General features: G+C 41.6%; 1 protein-coding gene across 1 annotated transcript; it reads right to left on the bottom strand.

Moving 5' to 3' along the window:
* Positions 1–112: 112 nt before the first annotated feature.
* On the bottom strand, positions 113–16,323 carry FAM177A1 (family with sequence similarity 177 member A1). Its single transcript, XM_030451778.1, has 5 exons — positions 16,146–16,323; positions 11,851–12,027; positions 4,813–4,879; positions 3,197–3,294; positions 113–2,353 (listed from the first exon to the last, which is right to left on the bottom strand). Exons 1-5 carry the CDS (start codon positions 16,230–16,232, stop codon positions 2,141–2,143), a joined length of 642 nt encoding a protein of 213 aa, XP_030307638.1. The 5' UTR covers positions 16,233–16,323; the 3' UTR covers positions 113–2,140.
* Between the last annotated feature and the right edge of the window lie 2,931 nt (positions 16,324–19,254).

The raw sequence follows: 19,254 nt of genomic DNA, 5'->3' as shown, positions 1-19,254 counted from the left end.
CCCCCAGGATTGTGACTCAGTAAAGGTGGAACCAGTGAGGAGCCACACGCTGTGGTGTGCAGGCAGAAAGCTGCAGAGACCGCACGGTTTTAAAGGAAAAGCCGTAGCCAACTTCCAATTCAAAAATTATATTAAATATAAAATAACTAGTTAATGCATTTACAGAAAACTTAAACCATTATGAAAGTAATCACTTTCATACAGTTTGCAAAAAACTGAAGGAAGGATTAAGTTAAGGCACAGTGAGTAATACAGTATTTTATACAAAGAAGTTCAAACCCAAGGCAGTGAGAGAATTCCCGATGCAACACGTAACAGGGAGAGGAGCAAAGAAAAGCAATGTAACTGACATTAATTTCTTGGCAGAAAAACAAAGCAACCTTCAGCTCTAAAGGTTCTACTCTTGAGCTTTGTGAGGCTTTCAATCTTTTAACATTGCAGGAACTCCCAACAAGCTGTTTTTCTGTGTGTTCCCCCAGTGTTGAACTCTGCCTTGCAGACGCTCAGAGCTAAGGAATGTTTTTACACAGCTGTCATCACCCTCTGTCTTACAATTCAAAAACAGGCAAAGAACAGAGTATCAAAGCAGGTAGAATAGAGCTGATGATTAACTGTGATGATTAAGTGCTGGAATGCTCATGGCAGATAACAGAAAAAGGGATTTGTGCTCTACAGGACACTACTTCAGACAAAAGGTTATCTGAAATACCTAACTGGAAACCAATAGCCAAGTTGCTTGGTCTCTGATATTACATTAGGCTCCTTTGCTAGTTGGTAGTGGGACCAAGGCCAGGGTTGACATGATGCCAACTGACACAAAATTTCACTGAAGACCATTTTTACATTATTATTTTTTTTTTTAATCTCAAATAAGGGAGTGTTTCACATTGTAGCTAGTGCAGGTTCTCTGTCTACAATAAATCTCTATGGAAAGTGGCTGGGGCACTGACACCTGATTGTTGCAAAGTCAACTGTTCAAAACTACAGGCAGAACAGCAGTCACTGTCATAAAATAGCCTGTATTGATATTCAGAGCCACTTAAAAAGCTCTGGAGCTACCTCCATCTCACTTTCACAAAAATAAAAAACTACTGTTGTTGCAGTATTGTGACAAAGTATTTTGTTTATTTCAGAAGAAGGAAGTATCAACAATGTTGGGTTCATGATTTCTAGTTATTTATGTACTCTGTGCTAGAGAGGGACAAGAACATCTGTGATGGCACACTCCTTACTGATACTTTAACATGAAACAAATAGTCTGTTTAGGTTAATCAAGTGATCAACACAGGTAATCTATGCCCAAAAAAGTTTTCATAGTTCTAGATTGATACCATACACAGTGTCCAGTGCATTCAGGATAATTTAGTGAGACTCTCAGGGACCATTCAGAGGATACAAAGTATTCAAGCAGGTGGGTGTCTTAATTCTTGGACTTGGAGTGAGAACATCATACACTGCTGCTAGTTCTGTGCTTTGCTGTGGCACTGAATGGAGCAGCTGAGCACTATTCACCTCCAAGACTGCTGGTACTTGTTGTTAAGGGTGTTCACAGCCTCCTTTGGGGTTGTTTTTTTCTAAGAAAAAAGTCAGTAGACCCTTCAATCTAATTAACATTAAATCTGACATTACCTCATGTTAAACAACAGAAAAAAATACATGCATACACAGTGACAATAAATAGGGGAAAAAGAGACTATTAGAATGACTTGAGAGTTACAGGATATTGATTCCTATTAATCTATTCACAGAGAGCTGAGTTGCAAACAAGACACAAATCAGAAATAGTTGTTTAGAAATAGGAAACAGCACTGCATCTGCAATCCACAGGTGTTAAGAGAAATAGCAGTTGGAAGAAAAGACATTTTTTACTTGCTTTACACAGTAAATCTGCTCACAGGTTCTATTTTAGGACAAATATTTGTAGTGCAATTTTCATTTAACTGTAGTGCCCATTTGTCAGAATGCCTCAGCCTTTATTAGGCAGGCAGACTGAACAGACATCACCCAGCTCTCTCCTGATCAATAAGAATGCCAGAAGCTTTATTTCACTGGAAAAATTTAATCCTATTTATTCTGCTTCTTCTAGCCAGATTGTGACACCTGACACTCCCTAATTCCTACATTACACAGAGCTTTACACTTAAGGAGGGACAGGAACTACATCTTGTTTATTTTCCCCAATGGATTGGCAATTTCCCTCATTTTCAAAGTTTACATTCACAAATGAAGTGCATGCTGTTGCTTCAGGCTGGTCTGTCTGGACTGGAGTTTCTGCTTGTGGTTTGTTCTGCTGTTCCTGATGCTGCCTTTCTGCTTCTTCTGACATTTTGTTTTCCTGTTCCTCCTCTTCTTCCTAAAGATAGATAACCAGGTTTGTAAGCTCTTTACCACTTACCTTCACTTTAAGTCTTTCTGTAAGAGCATACCAGTTCCTGTGACAAAACAAGGGCATTTGTTCACTAGAAAATGGTCACTAGTTGATTATTAGATGAGGTATATTCCAGAACTCCCAATATAGGGGAAAAAAAATTACCAAAGTGAAGGGTTAAACTGTATTAAATAAAGAGAAAAATGTCATGTGTCTAAGCAAGCAGTTTTTAGTCAACAGCAACACTGATGGGTCTGCCTTGTCTAAGGCTTTTTCAGCTCTTATAAGTAGTAAAGCTTTAAATATGTTCCCCATCTCTTCCAAATGAAAATTATTAAGGTTTGGTGTGGTTTTTTGTTGTTTGTTGGTTTTCTGGTTTTTTGGTCTTTTGCATTAAGCACTGGCTACCTATTGGTCATTTCCAGTTATGGTTTAGAATAAATGGTAACTTTATGCTCAATTTATCCTTGACACTTCATTGATCAAGGTTTAGAGTTGGAACACCATGCCTAGCAGCCACCTCTGTAGTGTCCAGGAACTGCTCCATCCAGCTTTCTCACACCATTGACTTAAAAGTGCATTGTTCTACAAGAGAAATAAATAAGAGCAGAGGTCAGGACCCAGCCAGTTCTAAGACTGATGAGCTGGTGAGAAAAGGTGGATGGATAAGCAGGCATTAGTCATGTATCAACTAAAAACTGAAGGCAAGATGAAACAGAGGTTCTAAAACTTCATTTTAATGCTGGAATACAAAATCATTTTTTTTAAAAGACCAGGGAAGGCAACATGGAGGCAGTGGAACCCAAGAACCATATCTCACACACATACCTCTCTCTTCATTCTGTAATACTCATCAATGGCATACTGGTATTTTGGTGTGCTTATGCCCAGAACAGATGCAATCTTTTCCCCAAGGAAATCACACACTAAAAAATAGAGAGATTTAATTACAATTAGTATCTAGAAGAAGATTCTTAAGCAGTTTAATTTTAAAAGGTACCATCATCTTCCCTGATTCACTCAGAATACAAACCCAAAATCTGCTAGGTTAACATACTTAAGATGTAATTATTAGCTCAATATACTAATTTTGATTTAAGATAAAGAACAAAATGAGAAGAACATGGAAATTAATGGTGGTGGTGGTAGTGTTTGTTTGAAAGCTACTAATTTCAGCTTTGGATCTAGGTTTGTTTTGATAGGGGATAAGTTAAAGGATAAACCTTTAACTGAACTTTAACTGAAAATTCCAGTTAGACAAAAATACATGGTTATCAGCTCTGTTGGTACTTCAGTCTTACAGCACCAGCAAACTAGAGAGTTATTTATTTATTTATATATGCATACTTGGAGTCTGTAGCAGTTTTAACAGTGTTCTGTCTTGCATACTAATGGACTAATAAAATATTTAGGTTTGAGCTGTCTCAGTTTTCAAGATGGAGCACTACATGCAGCAGTACAAAACCAGCAGTGCCCAGTCAGAAGTATGGAATGAGTAGGCTTGTGTCAGTCAGCCTCTTTACAGTGGTGACAGCTACAGAACTCATCTATGAGTAAAACCAAGCAAACAGTCAAATATATTGCATAACAAACTCCAAATCTGCCCTGAAGATGCAAGTGAGTCAGTCATCTTCAGGGAAAACAAGTTAGAATTCAGCCATTGACTACTTCAATGAATATTCACTGTAACTACTTTTATAGATATCTTGGCATCCAGAGCACTGTGAGAAAAAAACCAATTCTAATTACAAATGTATGATGCAAAACTGAAGTAGGAAGAGTCTCTAATCTTCAAATTCATAAAAGACTTCTGAAAAAAAGGCAAGCAGTATCTACCTCTGTGTATGAAGAACAGACATGAAAAGGAATGGAATTACACTGTGCATTAGAGAAAGAAGTGTTTCTGAAAATAACAGTAGGTAACTTTATAGACTGCCAATAGTTTTAAAAAATATTAAAATATTAAAAACTAGGTGTAGAATGACAAACTCCACAGTACTTGTCAAATAAAACCAAAACAAAAAACCAAACAAAAAACCTAATAAAGATACTTTTTATCTTGGAAAGAAAACAGACAAGGACAAACATTTTTAAAACTCTGCAAAATTTTATGAGGGTCACAGGTCAAATAAACTTCTATGCAGTGAGCTTAAGGCTAGTTTAGTTATCAAAAGAGCATTCTTTTCAGATGACATCACATAAAAGAGTTTCATAAAAACCTAATAGAAAGCTGACATACTCCCTTGCCAACACCAGCCTGCCTATATATGGAGAAAAAAGGGGAAAAGTTGATGAGTTGATTGAAAGTAAAAAAAAAAAAAAAAAAAAAAGCCTTAGGCAAGAGAGTAGAGGCAGTAGCTCACAAAGATGATTTACAATCTGTCAAAGCAACTTTCAGCAGTCCCTTACTGGTTCTGGTGTATCCAGGATGTAATAAGCCATACCTGATAAGGTTGATGTGGCAACTCGCAGCATGTGAAACCACAAGTAGGGTCCCCATGTGAGTGTTGTCTGTAAGGACAAGAGCAGGATGAATAGGTATAGCTGTACATTCATGGCACATAATAATAACACATCAAAGGTCAGAGTGAGAAGAAAAATCTGCAATGTTTCCTGTTTAACAGCTACCAATATATTTTTGTTTTAAAACATGTCTATATCAGAAATACATGAAGCAAGGTATCACAGCGAGATGTGAACCATGGTTTACATCTAGGAACATTTCACTGTCTTTTCCCACTCCCAGACTTGAGGAATGACCAGCATCCAGCTCACTCCCAAGGTAACTCCTATAAATAGAAAGACCTTTCCATGATATTCTGAATTCCATCAGGCAAAGAAGAGAAGTGGGCTAGCCAAGAAGTCCTTCATTACAATTGGGTCTGCAAGATTCTTTAAAATCAAATCAAATGTTCAAAGTGGTCCCTGAGCAAGATGCTGCTTCCAAGTATTTCACACCACCAACAAATTATCATTGCAACTGGAAAACAAAACCAGGAACCATGAGGGAGGGAGAGAGCTACTGCAGCTCTGGGGGAGTAGTGGACAGGCTGACAAGCAAAGCACCCACAAAATGAACAAAACAGGGCTCAAAGGGGGTCAAGCATTGGCATGTAAGTGAGAAAGTCTCTCCAAAGTGCTTAGGCACAAAACATGGGAAGTAAACGTAAGAAATGCAAGATCTGTATGAAGCTACAGGGCTGGGACGTTCTTGGGATTACAGAGAGGTGCTGGACGGCTCACTCGACTGCAGTGTGGCTGTGGAGGGCACAGACTCTTTGGGATGGACTGGATGGGAAGGGGGGTGGGGGGTGGATGTGGGGAGGAGTTGTCCTCTGCATAACTATGCTGTATTTACCACCACAGAGGAAGTACTGCAGCCTCCAAACAATTGAGATACACGCAGGAAATTAAAGAAAATTTAGAAGTTAATGGACATGCATAAGCTATCCTCTTCAAAAAAGGCTCTCTCTTTTTTTTTTTTTTTTTTTTTTTTAATAAATTAAAAAAATAAAACAAGCAAAAAAACCTCAAGCCATTTAATAAAAAGGAGAAGGGAGAAAACCAGATTGGAGTCTAACTAGGAAAAAGCTGTAGGCTTTCACTTTTGGGAAAAAGCAAACTCAAAATTCATAGTGAACTAAAACATTTTAACAGTCATACTGTGTTCAGGAAAGCTCTTTGTTACATATTCCACCTCAGTAAGGATCTCTGCAGAGTTACTTTCCTTCTTGAAAGTAGCAATTAAAAGTGTCAGCTTCTATTAAATGAAACCCATGAGCTTCACCCAGTTACATATGTAACCTGTCACTATAAACTGTTTGAAAGTAACCATTTCCCGTGATCTTATTTAATAGATATCTGCACAGGACAACCAGTATTACTGTAAATAACACAGCCTCAGAGTTTAATTGCTATAGCCTCAGTACACATGTACACAACCAGACCTCAATGCTTTCCAAACACAGCCTCTACAAATAGGTGCAGCAAAAAATCATCTGTCAAGCCAGAAACTCAAGTCGGGCAGGCTGAAAAAAGCCAGATGCTACATATTTTTGGCAGTGGGTATGGAAAATGTCCTGCCAAGGTAAAAAACGTGTAAGCAAAACCAGCTGCTGTCCTGCTTGCACAAAAGCACCTCCAGCTTGTTGATTATGTGCTCAGCTGGCAGGCAGCTGAAGTCAAGAAAAGTGCTGGAAAAGCTTTTGCCACAGGTGCAAATAATGGCATTGACAGGGCTCTGTACAATCCTTCATAACAAGGTGACAAGGTTAAAAAGCGTTCACACAGTGCAGAGGACAAACAAGGGCCTGCTGTGCAGCTGTGAGCAAGAAGCTGCAAGAACCCCGCTTCAGAGTGAAAAGACAAGCTGAACTGCAGCATGACAGAAGCAACTCAGACACAGGATATTCTAACCATATGTGTTTTCACACAAACATAGGGAACATCTGAGGCTTGGCATACACTGAGGTTCTATTCCTAGTTCCCTCACCACAACTGAAAACCAGTCTGGTATGTTAGAAACACTTTTAAGTTCAGCTTCATGGAAAACTCTGCTTTCTGACAAGGCCAACCAGACACTTCTTCACCTCCACCAAGCAAGGCTTTGCCAGTCCCTCAATTTATAAAAGGAGCAGTTCGAAAGGCAACATAAAACCCCAAGTTACTTCACACAGGTTCGACAGGAGAAAAGAGATGGCTTGGAAAGTAAACCACCAAGAACAATCAGGAACATGGGCACACATTCAAGGAATAGTAATCCTTTTTTTTTTTCCTCCCTTAAATCCTCAGAAGAAGTCTGGATGTTTCCCAGAGCACCTCAAGAGATCAAAGCAGCAATGGCAAACATGAGGTGGAAGAGGCACTGGGGAGAAGCAGAGCCTCTGGGGTGGGATGAGCAGGGCTGCCAGGCAACAGCTCAGCACAGACTGACCCCACTCTGAAGGAGCTTCCATGCCCTGAGCAACACTACAAAACAGCACCCAAGAATCACATAGCAGGTCCTGTGTGTCAGCCTCCTCTGGCCAGACAAGCCCTGTCTTCAGTGAACCCAAAGACACAGTAATTCTGTGTTTCTTGACTGGAAAGAAGGGGCAGCAGTATGAAACACAGGACACTGGTTTATAATGAGGGGACAGTATTTCTCCTGCCAGTAGTCTCTTTAGTACATTTCTATAATGCTTAACTACACTATTCAGCTATCCTGACTTTATTTTTTTGTTTAAAATAGAAAACACAATGGTTATGATACCTGTACAATTTTAATCCAAGTGCTGTGTTTTAAGTAGGAATGAACATACTGGATTAGACCACTGATAAAAGCAAAAAAGCTCTGGTTCAACTACAGAAAATGATTTTGTTTCCTAGTACAGGGCTGCTGAATGAAATACACACGCACTCCCTTGAACTTCTGAGTACATCAGCCTCCTAAACAAGCCACATCTATGCTTATTTCTGCCAGCTTTCAGTTCCTAATAACACTTACACTTTCCAAAGAGTGCAGGGTTTGGGCTTTTTTGCCAGAGAAAATGGCAAAATGAGGAAAAGAAAAATTTCTTGATTAAAGAAAAAAACAAATCCAATATTTGAGTTGATATACACCACCAAGTAGATACTTTTCCCTTGTTTACTGTACCAAGATACCTTTTGAATGTTTAATTTTTGCCTCTTTACAGCTATAATAGGTCCGTCAGTGCATGCACCATGTAAAACTGTGTGTGGCATCTCAGACAAGCCAGTGAAAACAAGATCAGAAACACAAACACCAGCTTAAAGAATCACACACACAAAAACAACAACAACAACAACAAAAGGAAAAAAACCCACACCAAAACCAATAAAAACCCCACAACAGATGGACACTCTGGTCCAATAACGTCCATGAACTGAGTGCTGACCTAAAGAAGCATAAAAATTATTGTTTCAAAGCAAATATTAAGACCCAGTCCTTTTTAAGAATTTGCTTTAAGTGGCAGTCATCCATAACACTGAGTGCTTTGGTTATCATTATACCAGGGTATATATATATATATATATACACGTGTGTCATTTTGCTTAGTAAGAAAGGCATGGCCATTGTCTGCTTAGCTCTAAAACACAACTAAGCCAAGGTACTTGCTGAGGACATTTCTTCACAACACAGCAAAATATTTGTTTCCCTTAAGCTCATTCAGAAGCTGCCAGGATGCCAGTCCCAGCTGAGCTTTCAAATTTCGTGATGAAAAGTTTCTATTCAAAACATAAAATGCGCTTTTCCTAAAAATAATTTGGACCAGAAACAGCTATTACTTGCAACGTACTTCTTCATATCCCAGCTGAGATAACAAGTTTTAGGCATGCTGGTCCCAGCAAACTGGCTATTTAATTGCTTTTATAGAAATCCTACAACAAAAACATTTTTAAGGCAGTTTTTGGCTAAAACATCAAAGCACAGCTTGGACTAACATTTCTTCAATTGTCTGGCTCAGCTGGGATATACAAAGCATGCAGCAGATAAGGTAAACTACACTTAATCACAATCCTTAGTCTAATCAAGTTTATTCTGTCAAGGTAAAAAGCAACACATAATAAGGCATACTGTGCCCCACAACAAACTTCTGGTTTGGGGGGGTCCTTTTATTAAGAAGCATAATAAAAAATAAGGATTTCATAAATCACTAAAGGAGAAAAAAGCAATCTCAGTTGTGCCATACAATAAATTTTTTGGTATTAAAAAACAATCGGTATTAAGAAAGCAGGAGACCAATCACACTGCATTCCTGGCTGTTGTGCACATTTGAGGGGTCTTTAGTTAAGTGTCCCTTTGTACAGCAGCATGCACAGCTCTGGCCTCACAACACAAACATCAAGGCTCGTGAGCCTTCCATCACTGCACCACAGTGGAACTTTTCTACTGAGAGGAAATGGCACCAAAAATTACACAGCTCAGGTCCTTCGCTACTTAAAGTAGAGAAAACACCTCTTATACATCCATGGATACCTGACATGATCTCCATAGTGAGGAACAGATCTGACAATAAAGATACCTGAACACTACTGTAATATTCAGTAAATTTCACAGTTTTTGCATTTCTTTGACCAGATCCTTGGGAAGGAAACAAAACCCTAACACCCGCCAAGGCAGTTTAATGTCTGTTCATTGTTTGTGAGTATAATACATGTATTTTCAACCTATAAACTTCAGGAGTATTTGATCTTGATTATATCCTACCTGCTCTCAGAATAACATTACTTTTTGTTGTATACAAAAACAGCCTAGCAAGAAAGAGAAAGTGGTACCATCAATAGATCCAAGAGAAGATACAACAGCTTCACCTGTGAATCACTTGGAAACTCCAATCCCAGCTGAATTTGCATTGTCTCACTGCAGCTCAGTCTTCAAAACATTTTTTTTTCCTTCAAGATAAAGTCATTTCACAGAGGGAAGAAAAAAGAACTGATTGACACTCCTTCCCAAAGCAAAGCCCTTATGTCTTACCACTTCTTCAGAATGTAATGAGCAGAAAATCTAAGCCTTCACTGCAGTCTCCTCAACAAACCAAGTTCTTCCAGGATGGATAGGGACATGTATATAAATAAACACAGAGCCTATTATCATGCTGTAAACAGAGAGCTTCAGCCACAACATATCTTAATCACAGATTCCCAAACCATGGTGCAGAAGACATTTCAAGAGAAAACTGTGTGCTTTCCATGCACACAGACTCTTTGAAGTGTGGGAACAAGTAGCTCTACACCTGCCTGCAGCATGCAAACCAGGCAGGGCTGGCTGCTGCACACAGCAACACCTCCCAGCTACCTGACCACACACCAGCACACCTGACCACACACCATCAGGAAGGACATAGCCTATTTTGGAGCCTCCACCTCTAGCTCACTACACGCAGCCAAGCCCAGAGGGGGCCAGAGAGGGAGGCCCATGGGCAGGCAGGGAAAACGACAGCACACTCAGTGTATTGTGGTAAGAAAAGAGGTGGCTAAGACCATATTGTGGGAGTGTCATAAAAGAAACATGAGACTGGGGATGTGGAGAGATGAAGAAATGGATGTGGATGGTCTCTGGGACTGATTGCCAGAGGGTGTGGAGCTGCTGCCACCAAGTGCTGGCACGCACAGCTGCGAGCTCTGCAAATACACCACCACTACAAAACAGATAGTCAGACACACCAACTGAATAAAACAGATTATAAGTTTCATTTTGCCTTTAAGTATAGAACCAGAATAAATGATGAGAAGGAAAACACATTTCAGCAGGTACAATACCTACTGCTGGAGACAGCTTCAGTTGTCAAAACTCCACTTAAATTTGGATCAATTATTGAAGACTCCATTCATAGACTGAGCAACATCTTAATGGCTTTCAAGACAGATGAACACTAGCAAGGACTAGACAGGTCCTTTGAAACCTGTTTTTGATGTATCATGAATTAAAGCAGCTTTTCTTTCCTTCTGCAAGTCATCTGCTTCTTTCCCTTCTACACTCATCAAGGGATGCTGTGTTGCTGAGGGGAATTGCTTCAGAGTCAGCCTGACCCTCAATGGAGTGGGAAACCTTGGCCAATGGGGCTTTTTTCCTCAGGAAGGGAAACACCAGGGCAGCAAAGAGACCCATCAGGAGCCAGCAGCTCTTGTATGAGCCACTGACCAGATCTGGGCACTGCCAGGGCTATGGTGACCACCCCCACACCTATCAAAATCCACCTGGGGAGCACAAGCAAACAGGGAACGGGAGGGCAGCTTGCATTGAAGGGTGCACAGGAAGGGAGTAGTGACCCTACCAGCTCAAGAGGTAAGCTCAGCTGGTGGTCATCACCCTCTCATAATGGAGTTTATCTATAGTACTCACCAGGAGGGGAGCTCTGTGCTCTGCAGTCACCATAATGGATGTGGCCACCAAGACAGAGCTCCCAGAAAAACATGGAGGGAAGTTGTAGATGCCCCTTTCTCTGGAAGTGTTAAAGGCCATGCTGGGCTTTGAACAAACTGCTCTAGTGGAAGGTGTCCTCAGCCATGAAAATGGGGTGAAACTAGGTGATCTTTAAGGTCCCTTCCATCTCAAACCATTCTATGGTTCTAGAATACTCTTTCAATTATATCAAATTGCTGGTATGGTAACACTAAGTACAGGTTGAACTTTCCACTGTCACCAAACATAAGGAACTAATACGTTCCCTGCACGTTTTTTTAAACAACCATACAAATCAAGGACACACCAAGCAAATATTATTAGAGAAGATGGATGATGCTGGAGATGACAGATCAGAACCCTGAAGAAATTAAAACTGAAAATGGGGCTACTTTAGTGGAAGAGGACTCCAGGACAAAACTTCTCAGGAACTCTTCTCACAGATTTCTCAGTGCCCAGAGCAAATCAAATTAAGGGAAGGTTTAATACCAAATCAGATTTGCAGCACAACAAAGTATAAAATGTGGGTAGTCACTCAGTGAACCACAAGCAGCAATTTATCAAGTAAAATACCTACAGGATCTACAGGAGGTAACAGGTCTTTTTTCTCTTGTTCATCTTCCTCTTCATCTGTGCTATATTCTTCCATTGTTTCTCCACTTGCAAAATGAATCACCCTCCTTGGAATTTTCTTCTTTTTTCCTATGACACCCAGCTCCACATTCTCAAAGCCTCTATCTCCAGTTGCAAGTTGCTATGAAGGAAAAAACAACATTATCTCAAGTACATGCTTCTGGAACTGGAAAAATTTCTCCTTGAAGAACTTGATGAGGTTTAAAAAATACTTTAAATTGATTAGCATACACAATGGGCATTTGCAAGAGCTTGCCTGTAGGTAAAAGATAAGAGTGAAACACTGTTTGCAGATACATAAAAACTGATCTCTTCACTAAAAATAACAAAAAGTTTAGTGCCTTCACTTTAGCATGGACAGGTGGTATTAAAAACATCTATTCCGATAAAGCACTGTGTTATGTAGGAGTTTCTAAGCAGGAGTCTCTTATTTAAATAACATGATGATCACATAAATGTTAATATTTAAAAGTATCATTGGTGCCAGAATGAATAAATAGTGAAACTAATCAAGTAGTATACAGGCCACAGCCACCTCTGTGAAAGCTTAGACAGACACCTCAAGCACAGATGAGAAGTGAATGAAGGATAAGCTACCAAGCTCAAGCTTTAACAAGATACATCAAGGAATCTGCTTGATTCCCTGTGGGCTTTCATCAGCAATCACAATTAGTGCCAGGGACCATGCTAAAAGAACAACACTTAATTTTGTGGCTAAGGACATATGAAAAGAAAAGTACAATGTCTGGTTTTGTTCTTCCAGCTGCTGAATATTACAATGCAGTCTTTGGGTCACAAGCATTAAGAAATATACTTCTACTTCAAAGGCCAATGAATAATTCTTTAGGCTAGTAGCCGCTGTGGCCAGAGAATTTTATTAAGATTTTGTATCATATCTATTAAAACAGAGACTTCAGCTTTTAGCTATTACTGCATCAAATGCATAAAACTGTTTTGAAAACAATCCTGTCATGTGGAGAAGGACACAGAAGCTAGGAAATGCCAGCCACATGGTTTTAATGTACCACAAAGGTTTTTAAAAATGCATGAGCTCATGTAACTTAAAACTTTACCATAAGGAAAAAGATGTGTGTATGGGTGCACAGAATTCAGGTTACATAAAACTGCTGTATTCCAATTTTTGACTGCTTGTCTTTGCAACCTTCACTGTCTTCACAGAGGCAACTCAAAATCTTGGTTAAAATACACACTGTATCACATAGGCACCCCATAATCACTAGAAGAACTGCATCACCATTCCCATCTTATGCTAAAATACTTAAATTAGCTTTACAATGCAAACAGTGGGCATGGTAGAGAGGCGCAGGAGGGGACCATGGGGAGCAAAACAGCTTCATTCATTCCAGGCACAGATTTTTTTCCATGGCCACAGAGCAGAGGGAGGGGAGGAGAGGGAAGGTAAAGATCACGTGCCGAGCTCTACAGTGTGGAGACACATTCATCATCTCCTCCAGCCCTCCTACCACTGCTGCTCAAAACTGCAAGTCATTTCAGCTTCCCCCAGTATCTCTTTAGCTACCAGGGCTACTGTTTTCCTGGAGAAGCAAAGAGAATGAGTGGCAAGTTTCCAGGAGTGTAATTCAGCTGAAGCAGCATTATATTTCTGGGCAGAATCCCACTGTCATGTAGAAGTACAAAACTTACTATCCTACCCAGAGCCCAGCACATTCTCTCAGCTGTGTTTCAGCCTTGGGAACAGATCAGGAGCAGAATGGCAGAGCTACAAAGATACAAATACTGAAAATAGTGAAGCAACCTAAACACAGGGAGAGCTCCTCACTACCACTATAAAAGTGGGCACTACTTACTGTGACTCAGTTCTATATTTTTTGGAGCAGAGAGCACCACAGAATTAGCCTTTTATGAACATTCCAGGCTCTTTTATTGGCATCATACAATAATACCATTTTTCATGTTTGGTCACAGTGCTGAAGAGCACTATTTCTTTCAACACAGCATCACAAATATTACTGTGATTAACAACAGCAAGCAGTGTGAGCTTCTCCTTAGAGCTCCTCTGAAGGCACAGTCTCTTAATCTGATTTTGGCTCATTTAACTCAAATGCTTCAGATATTTTAATTTAGAAAAACACCATATCTAATATTTAAATTTTAAAAAGCAGACTTTAATTCCCTGTATACTCATCCAACACTCCACTGACACTACCTACAGAGAGCAGCTCCACATAGCTGGTACTGCTACAAAATTTCAAGACAGTAAAGATTCATCAAGCAACACTGAATCTGGTTCCCTTAATAATCTATTAGGTCCAAAGCTCTCAATCATTAAATAAAATAATACATATGGACTGCCACTTTGGTTTTTATCTAGTCAACAAACCTTGATGCAGGTTTTAGTCATTACTGTAGCTTCTATCCTTTTAATTTTTACATGCACAACATCAATAAAAGCCAACTCTCCTAGCTGCAAGCAGAAAGTCCAGCACCAGTAAATTTTATTTATTTTTCAAAAACTGTCAATGCAGTCAGCTAGAACTCTCAGCTAGACTTACTTTATAGCTCAAATGTTACAGCCTCTCCTGTTTGAGGCTTGGTACCTTTGATATTCCTTTACATATTTGACCTTCTTTCCCAATTCAAGAAGTTGTTACACAGATCACTCTTCTAGTCCACAGCTTTGGTCAGGTTGTCACCTTGTTTTATTTTACAAGCTCATCTCTTTCCATCACATTGTATGGGTATTGAAAGTCTCAGTATTTGTCTTAACCTCATGCCATAAAGTACTGACTTTGGCTTTGATTCCAGCAACTATTAGACACAAAGACCAGTCACCCTTCTGCTTTCACCACACTGGCTGATCCTTTCAAGGTACTCAATGGACACAGTAAAGCAACTTTCTTTTTCTGTCAGATGCCCTCTTCGAATTTTCTTTTGTCTTTATGGCACCCATCCAAACCTCACCTGCAGGAAGTCAGCACCTGAAACTGCTGCTCCTTACTTACCCTCTCTTTTATCTCACCCTTTGGCCAGAAACAGAGGGAGGGCAGGGCACAATTTGTTGGTGTTGGTACAATACTCAGTACAATGGTGTTTCAGTCCACAACTACAATGCCAAAATAAATAAACTACAATTAAAGATGAGGTGTGCCAGGACACCTGCTCATAAGCTAGGAGAGCTGAAACAACTAATACTAGGTAATGCAATAACACAAAGTTGCCTCCTCCAAGAGAAGAAGAAAAGCAAAAAGTAATAAGGAGAGCAGATAATTCACATTGTCATATTTTAATGTCAGGGTTGGATATATTTATAATATGACCCAAAATGCCGCAGTGTGTGATGTCCACTCTGCCTCACAAGATGAGTAGTTCTCTTTGCAGAGATCTGCTGACCTGACACTGCTAGTTACTAGAAGGCTGGTAACAGTTAATGAGAAATACTTCTACCCAGCCTATCGTGCCTGCCTTGTTTTAATTTGTGTTACTTTTTTTGGATAGAGTGTTTTGGGGGAGGGAGGTTGTTTGGTGTTTGGGTATTTTTTTTTTTTTACACATTGCTTGACTTTCCACCCTATTGTTTCAACTACAATTAACCAGCACAAGTCTTTCTGAAACAGAAGCCAGCAAAACAACAGAGTCAGAGAATGTCTGTAAGAAAAGACACCCTCGCAATAGCAAACCTTGGAAAAGCACCCTAACCAGTGAAGATGCAGAGCAGGAGACACTCCGGGTGAAGCCCAGGCCACTGGCAGGGACATCTGTGGAAGGGTAAGAGAGCTCCCCAGGTCAGACTCTTAATTAAGAGCCGGTGTCCGTGACCGCCTCCAATTCCTCCGCCAACTTGGCAGGGCGGAGGGGATCGGACGCCTCTCGCCATTTAATATTTATTGGACTCGTTTGTCAGAGACATTATCTGCCGGTCAACAGGAGACACCGGAGACACGCCTGCCCGCCGTGCTGGCTGTAATTACAGAGCGCTGGAAGGCGGAGGGCGGACAGACAGACGGACGGACAGACGGACAGACAGACAGACAGACAGACCTCCCCCCCGGCTCAGCCAGGCCCCCAGCGCCGGGGACTTCCCCCGTTCCCGGGTGGGACAATGCCACGCTCGCCACCCGCGCCCCGGACGGACCCCAGCGCCGCTGCCCCAGGAGCCTCGCCCTTCCCCGGAAGCGGCCTCCTCCCAAGCCCAGTCCCGGGCGGCCCGGCCGGCAGGAGCCGGAGTGAGGCCGCCCAGCCGGCCGCGGCTCCGCTCACCTGCTCCGGCTCCATGGCGCAGGCGGCAGCCGCGGCTCCGGCGGCGGGCGCGCAGTAGAGGGTGATGGCGGACAGCCCCTGCTCCATCCTCCCGCCCGCCGCGACACCGGGGGAGGGCGGCAGCGGCCCCGCCGCGGCCCAGGAAGGCGAGCAGGCGGGCGGCACCGCCCGTCACACCGCCCGCCGGGGCGGTGCTTGGAGCCCACCGCGGCCTCGTCCGCCTCGGCGCCCCGAGGGGTGGGGCGGGTGCCCCGGCGGGGCTGCCCGCGGTGTTAGCACCACCTGGGCTGGGGGCGGCTGCCCGGACCCTCCGGCAACGGCAACGCAGCCTCTGCGGCCTCCCCTCTCTCCCTGCGGGCTCTGCAGAGAAGAGAAAGGACGGAAGAGACCAGAGGCAGCCGGGCTCCCAGGCACAGCCATAGTAGCTACAGCCGGGAGGAAGCGTACCCCTCTGCAAAGAGGGAAAGCCCTGCGTGTTTTGGGGAGATTCCTAGAATATTGGACAAATCTGCAAATATATATATATATATATATATATATATTTTATTTGGGAATCAGATAAAGTTACATGGCAGTATTTAGGAGTCCTTCTCTTTCTCAGAGCCCAGCTTGCTGAGCCTTGCAGCCCCTGCTGTCCGTTCAGGCATATCAAAGGACAAATCATAGAACAAGGAAGAAATACAAACCAGGGGTGCCCTGGCCCCTGGAAGCACTCTGGGTGAGAATATAATGTTTATTCCCAGCATGCAGGGTAAAGTGTTTGTGAGATACTGGTTTGCTGAACTCTAGTGGAGAGGGGAAAGTCCTTTTCCTCCCCCCAAGTCTGTGTCCATACCTTCTTGCGGAGCTCCAAGTGCTTGCTACAGGTGATGAGGGCCCAGCCTGAACGAGAGGCAAAAGGCACACAAGCCACTGCTAGTGAAGGCAGCTGAAGATAAAAGCTATAAGTAATGTAAAAGTATTGTATAATGAACAATAGTTTCCAAATAATTACAGTTTGTAGCATAGGTAGATTCTTAGACACCATCTTAGTTGTATTTTAGAGCCATAAACATATTTGGACTGGAAAAAACCTTTATGATCTATTCAACTGTTATCAAAGCATCATCCAGATCCCATGAGAAAATAAAAGTCACCAGCCTCTAGAGCAGGATGCTCAAAGCCCCATCCAACCTGGCCTCTTGAACACTTCCAGGGAGGGGGCATCCACAATCTCCCCAGGAAACATGTTCCAGGTGTCCTACCACACTCATAGTAAAAAAATTCCTTATATCTAATCTAAATCTCCCCTTTTTTCAATTTGACACCATTGACCCTTGTCCTCACACTACATGCCCATGCAAATAATCCTATCCCAGCTTTCTTGTAGGCCCTCTTCAGGTACTGGAAAGCTGCTATAAGGTCACCTCAGGGCCTTCTCTTCAGACAGAACCACCCCAATTTCCTCAGTTTATCCTCACTGGGGAGAAGCTCCAGTCCTCTGATCATCTTTGTGGCTCCCCTCTGGACACATTCAAGGAGCTCCATGTCCTCTTATGTTGAGGACTTCAGCATAGGACACAGTAGAAACAGCATTAAAGAACAGCATTTCATCATCAACAGGCAAATATCAGTATCAGGCAAGTATCAAATATTACTGTATCAGCTGTACAGTAAAACTGAAGTTAATCTTTCCCTCCCAGAACAATTATCATTTGCAACTTAGACAATCTTAATAGATTTAGCAAGGGTCAATATTGAAAGTGTGTGCTAACAGTCCAGCTCCTATATCTATTGACCATCAGAACTGTTCCCTCCTAGCAGGCTGCTCAGCAGAGAGGCTTAAGAATAGTTGCCATGAACTAAATGCATCCTTTGCCCTACCTGCAATAAGAGGATATTTATATTTGACCTGCCACGGTCCTCCTCTTTCTTGAAGGTGTAAGAAAATCCAAACCTATCGTTCTAGTCTTATGGGTAGTTTTCCTTAAAAATGCAGCAAACGGATAAAGCACCCACCAACAACACATTATTATTATTATTCCACAGCTTATAAAGGTCTTCTACTTTTACAGAGCAACTGTTTTCCAAAGTAAACATGCCGTAGATACCCATTTCTGTGTTCGTATGCTGAATGTCAAAGCTTACTAGCATCCTGTCACCAAAGAAAAGGGTGACTGGAGGATGTCTTGATACGAGGGTGCATTTCTGAAACAGGAGTCGAGCTTACTTTTATACATCACTCCCTTGTCCATTGGCTCCCTCTAGTGGCCTTCCCCATGCGCTGCAATTACTTAGTTAAGGCCCTCATTACCTACTCTTAAATTCTCCACGAACTTCATTTAGCCCTATGTCCAGACACCAAAAGATCACACAAATTTCTGAGCAGTAGCAACTTCCAGTAAGATACAGACAAAAAGACAGTCTTCAGCCTTCTAAGTTTTTCCAGTGAACTTTGTTTGCCTCTAACTTTTCAGGCTTCTTGTACTCCAGAGAAAACTTCTGCAGAACACAGCGAGGTCCTGTGGGAAAGTACAAAAACCCTAACCAAAGAAAATGGAAAATGGTGCTGTGACAGCTGCTACTTATGGCACTGTTTGACAGTGTTTGACGTGGCCTCTCCCATCTGGTGCAATCAACTCTCCAATTCAGAACACAGAATTGAGAACATCAGTAACATCCTCCCCTCTCTTTTCCTCAACAACCTTAGGGTTTTCATCTACACATTGTGCACTGTAGGATCCACAAAAAAAAAATTACCCACATTTCCTATGAAGCTATGAGAGCATTTTATAACTGCTCCTACATAATTGAACTCTTCTTTGAAGTGCCTCCAACATTCTGGGTTTCTTTTGGTTTTGTTTTTATTTTCATTTTCATTTATTTGGGGTTTTTAAATTATTTTTTAAAGAAACAAAAAAACAAACAAAAAGATCAAACAAAAACTTGAGATCTCTAGGCAATTATTCCAAACAGGCTCCAAATTCTTCTCTATGTGGCATGCTAGGGTCAGAGTAACGCATTGCTATTTGCAGTGTATTGCTATTTCCAGTGTATGCCTTAGGTTTAACAATTGACACATACTTTAAAGGAAATGCTTCCCAAACTTGCCCATGTCTCTGCCAAAACA

Source organism: Calypte anna, chromosome 5A (assembly GCF_003957555.1).
Source record: "Calypte anna isolate BGI_N300 chromosome 5A, bCalAnn1_v1.p, whole genome shotgun sequence".
Classification (NCBI taxonomy): Eukaryota; Metazoa; Chordata; class Aves; order Apodiformes; family Trochilidae; genus Calypte; species Calypte anna.
The sequence above is the reverse complement of the archived record's forward strand: the minus strand, read 5'-3'. Positions and strand labels throughout refer to the sequence as shown.

Bases quoted from the DNA above. Each gene is read 5' to 3' on its own strand.
- FAM177A1 (XM_030451778.1), bottom strand. From the start codon at position 16,232: ATGGAGCAGGGGCTGTCCGCCATCACCCTCTACTGCGCGCCCGCCGCC. The intron at 3,295-4,812 runs GTATGGCTTATT...TCTATTTTTTAG, and splicing joins TGCCACATCAACCTTATCAG to TGTGTGATTTCCTTGGGGAA. The intron at 2,354-3,196 runs GTATGTGTGTGA...ATCTATCTTTAG, and splicing joins ATTACAGAATGAAGAGAGAG to GAAGAAGAGGAGGAACAGGA.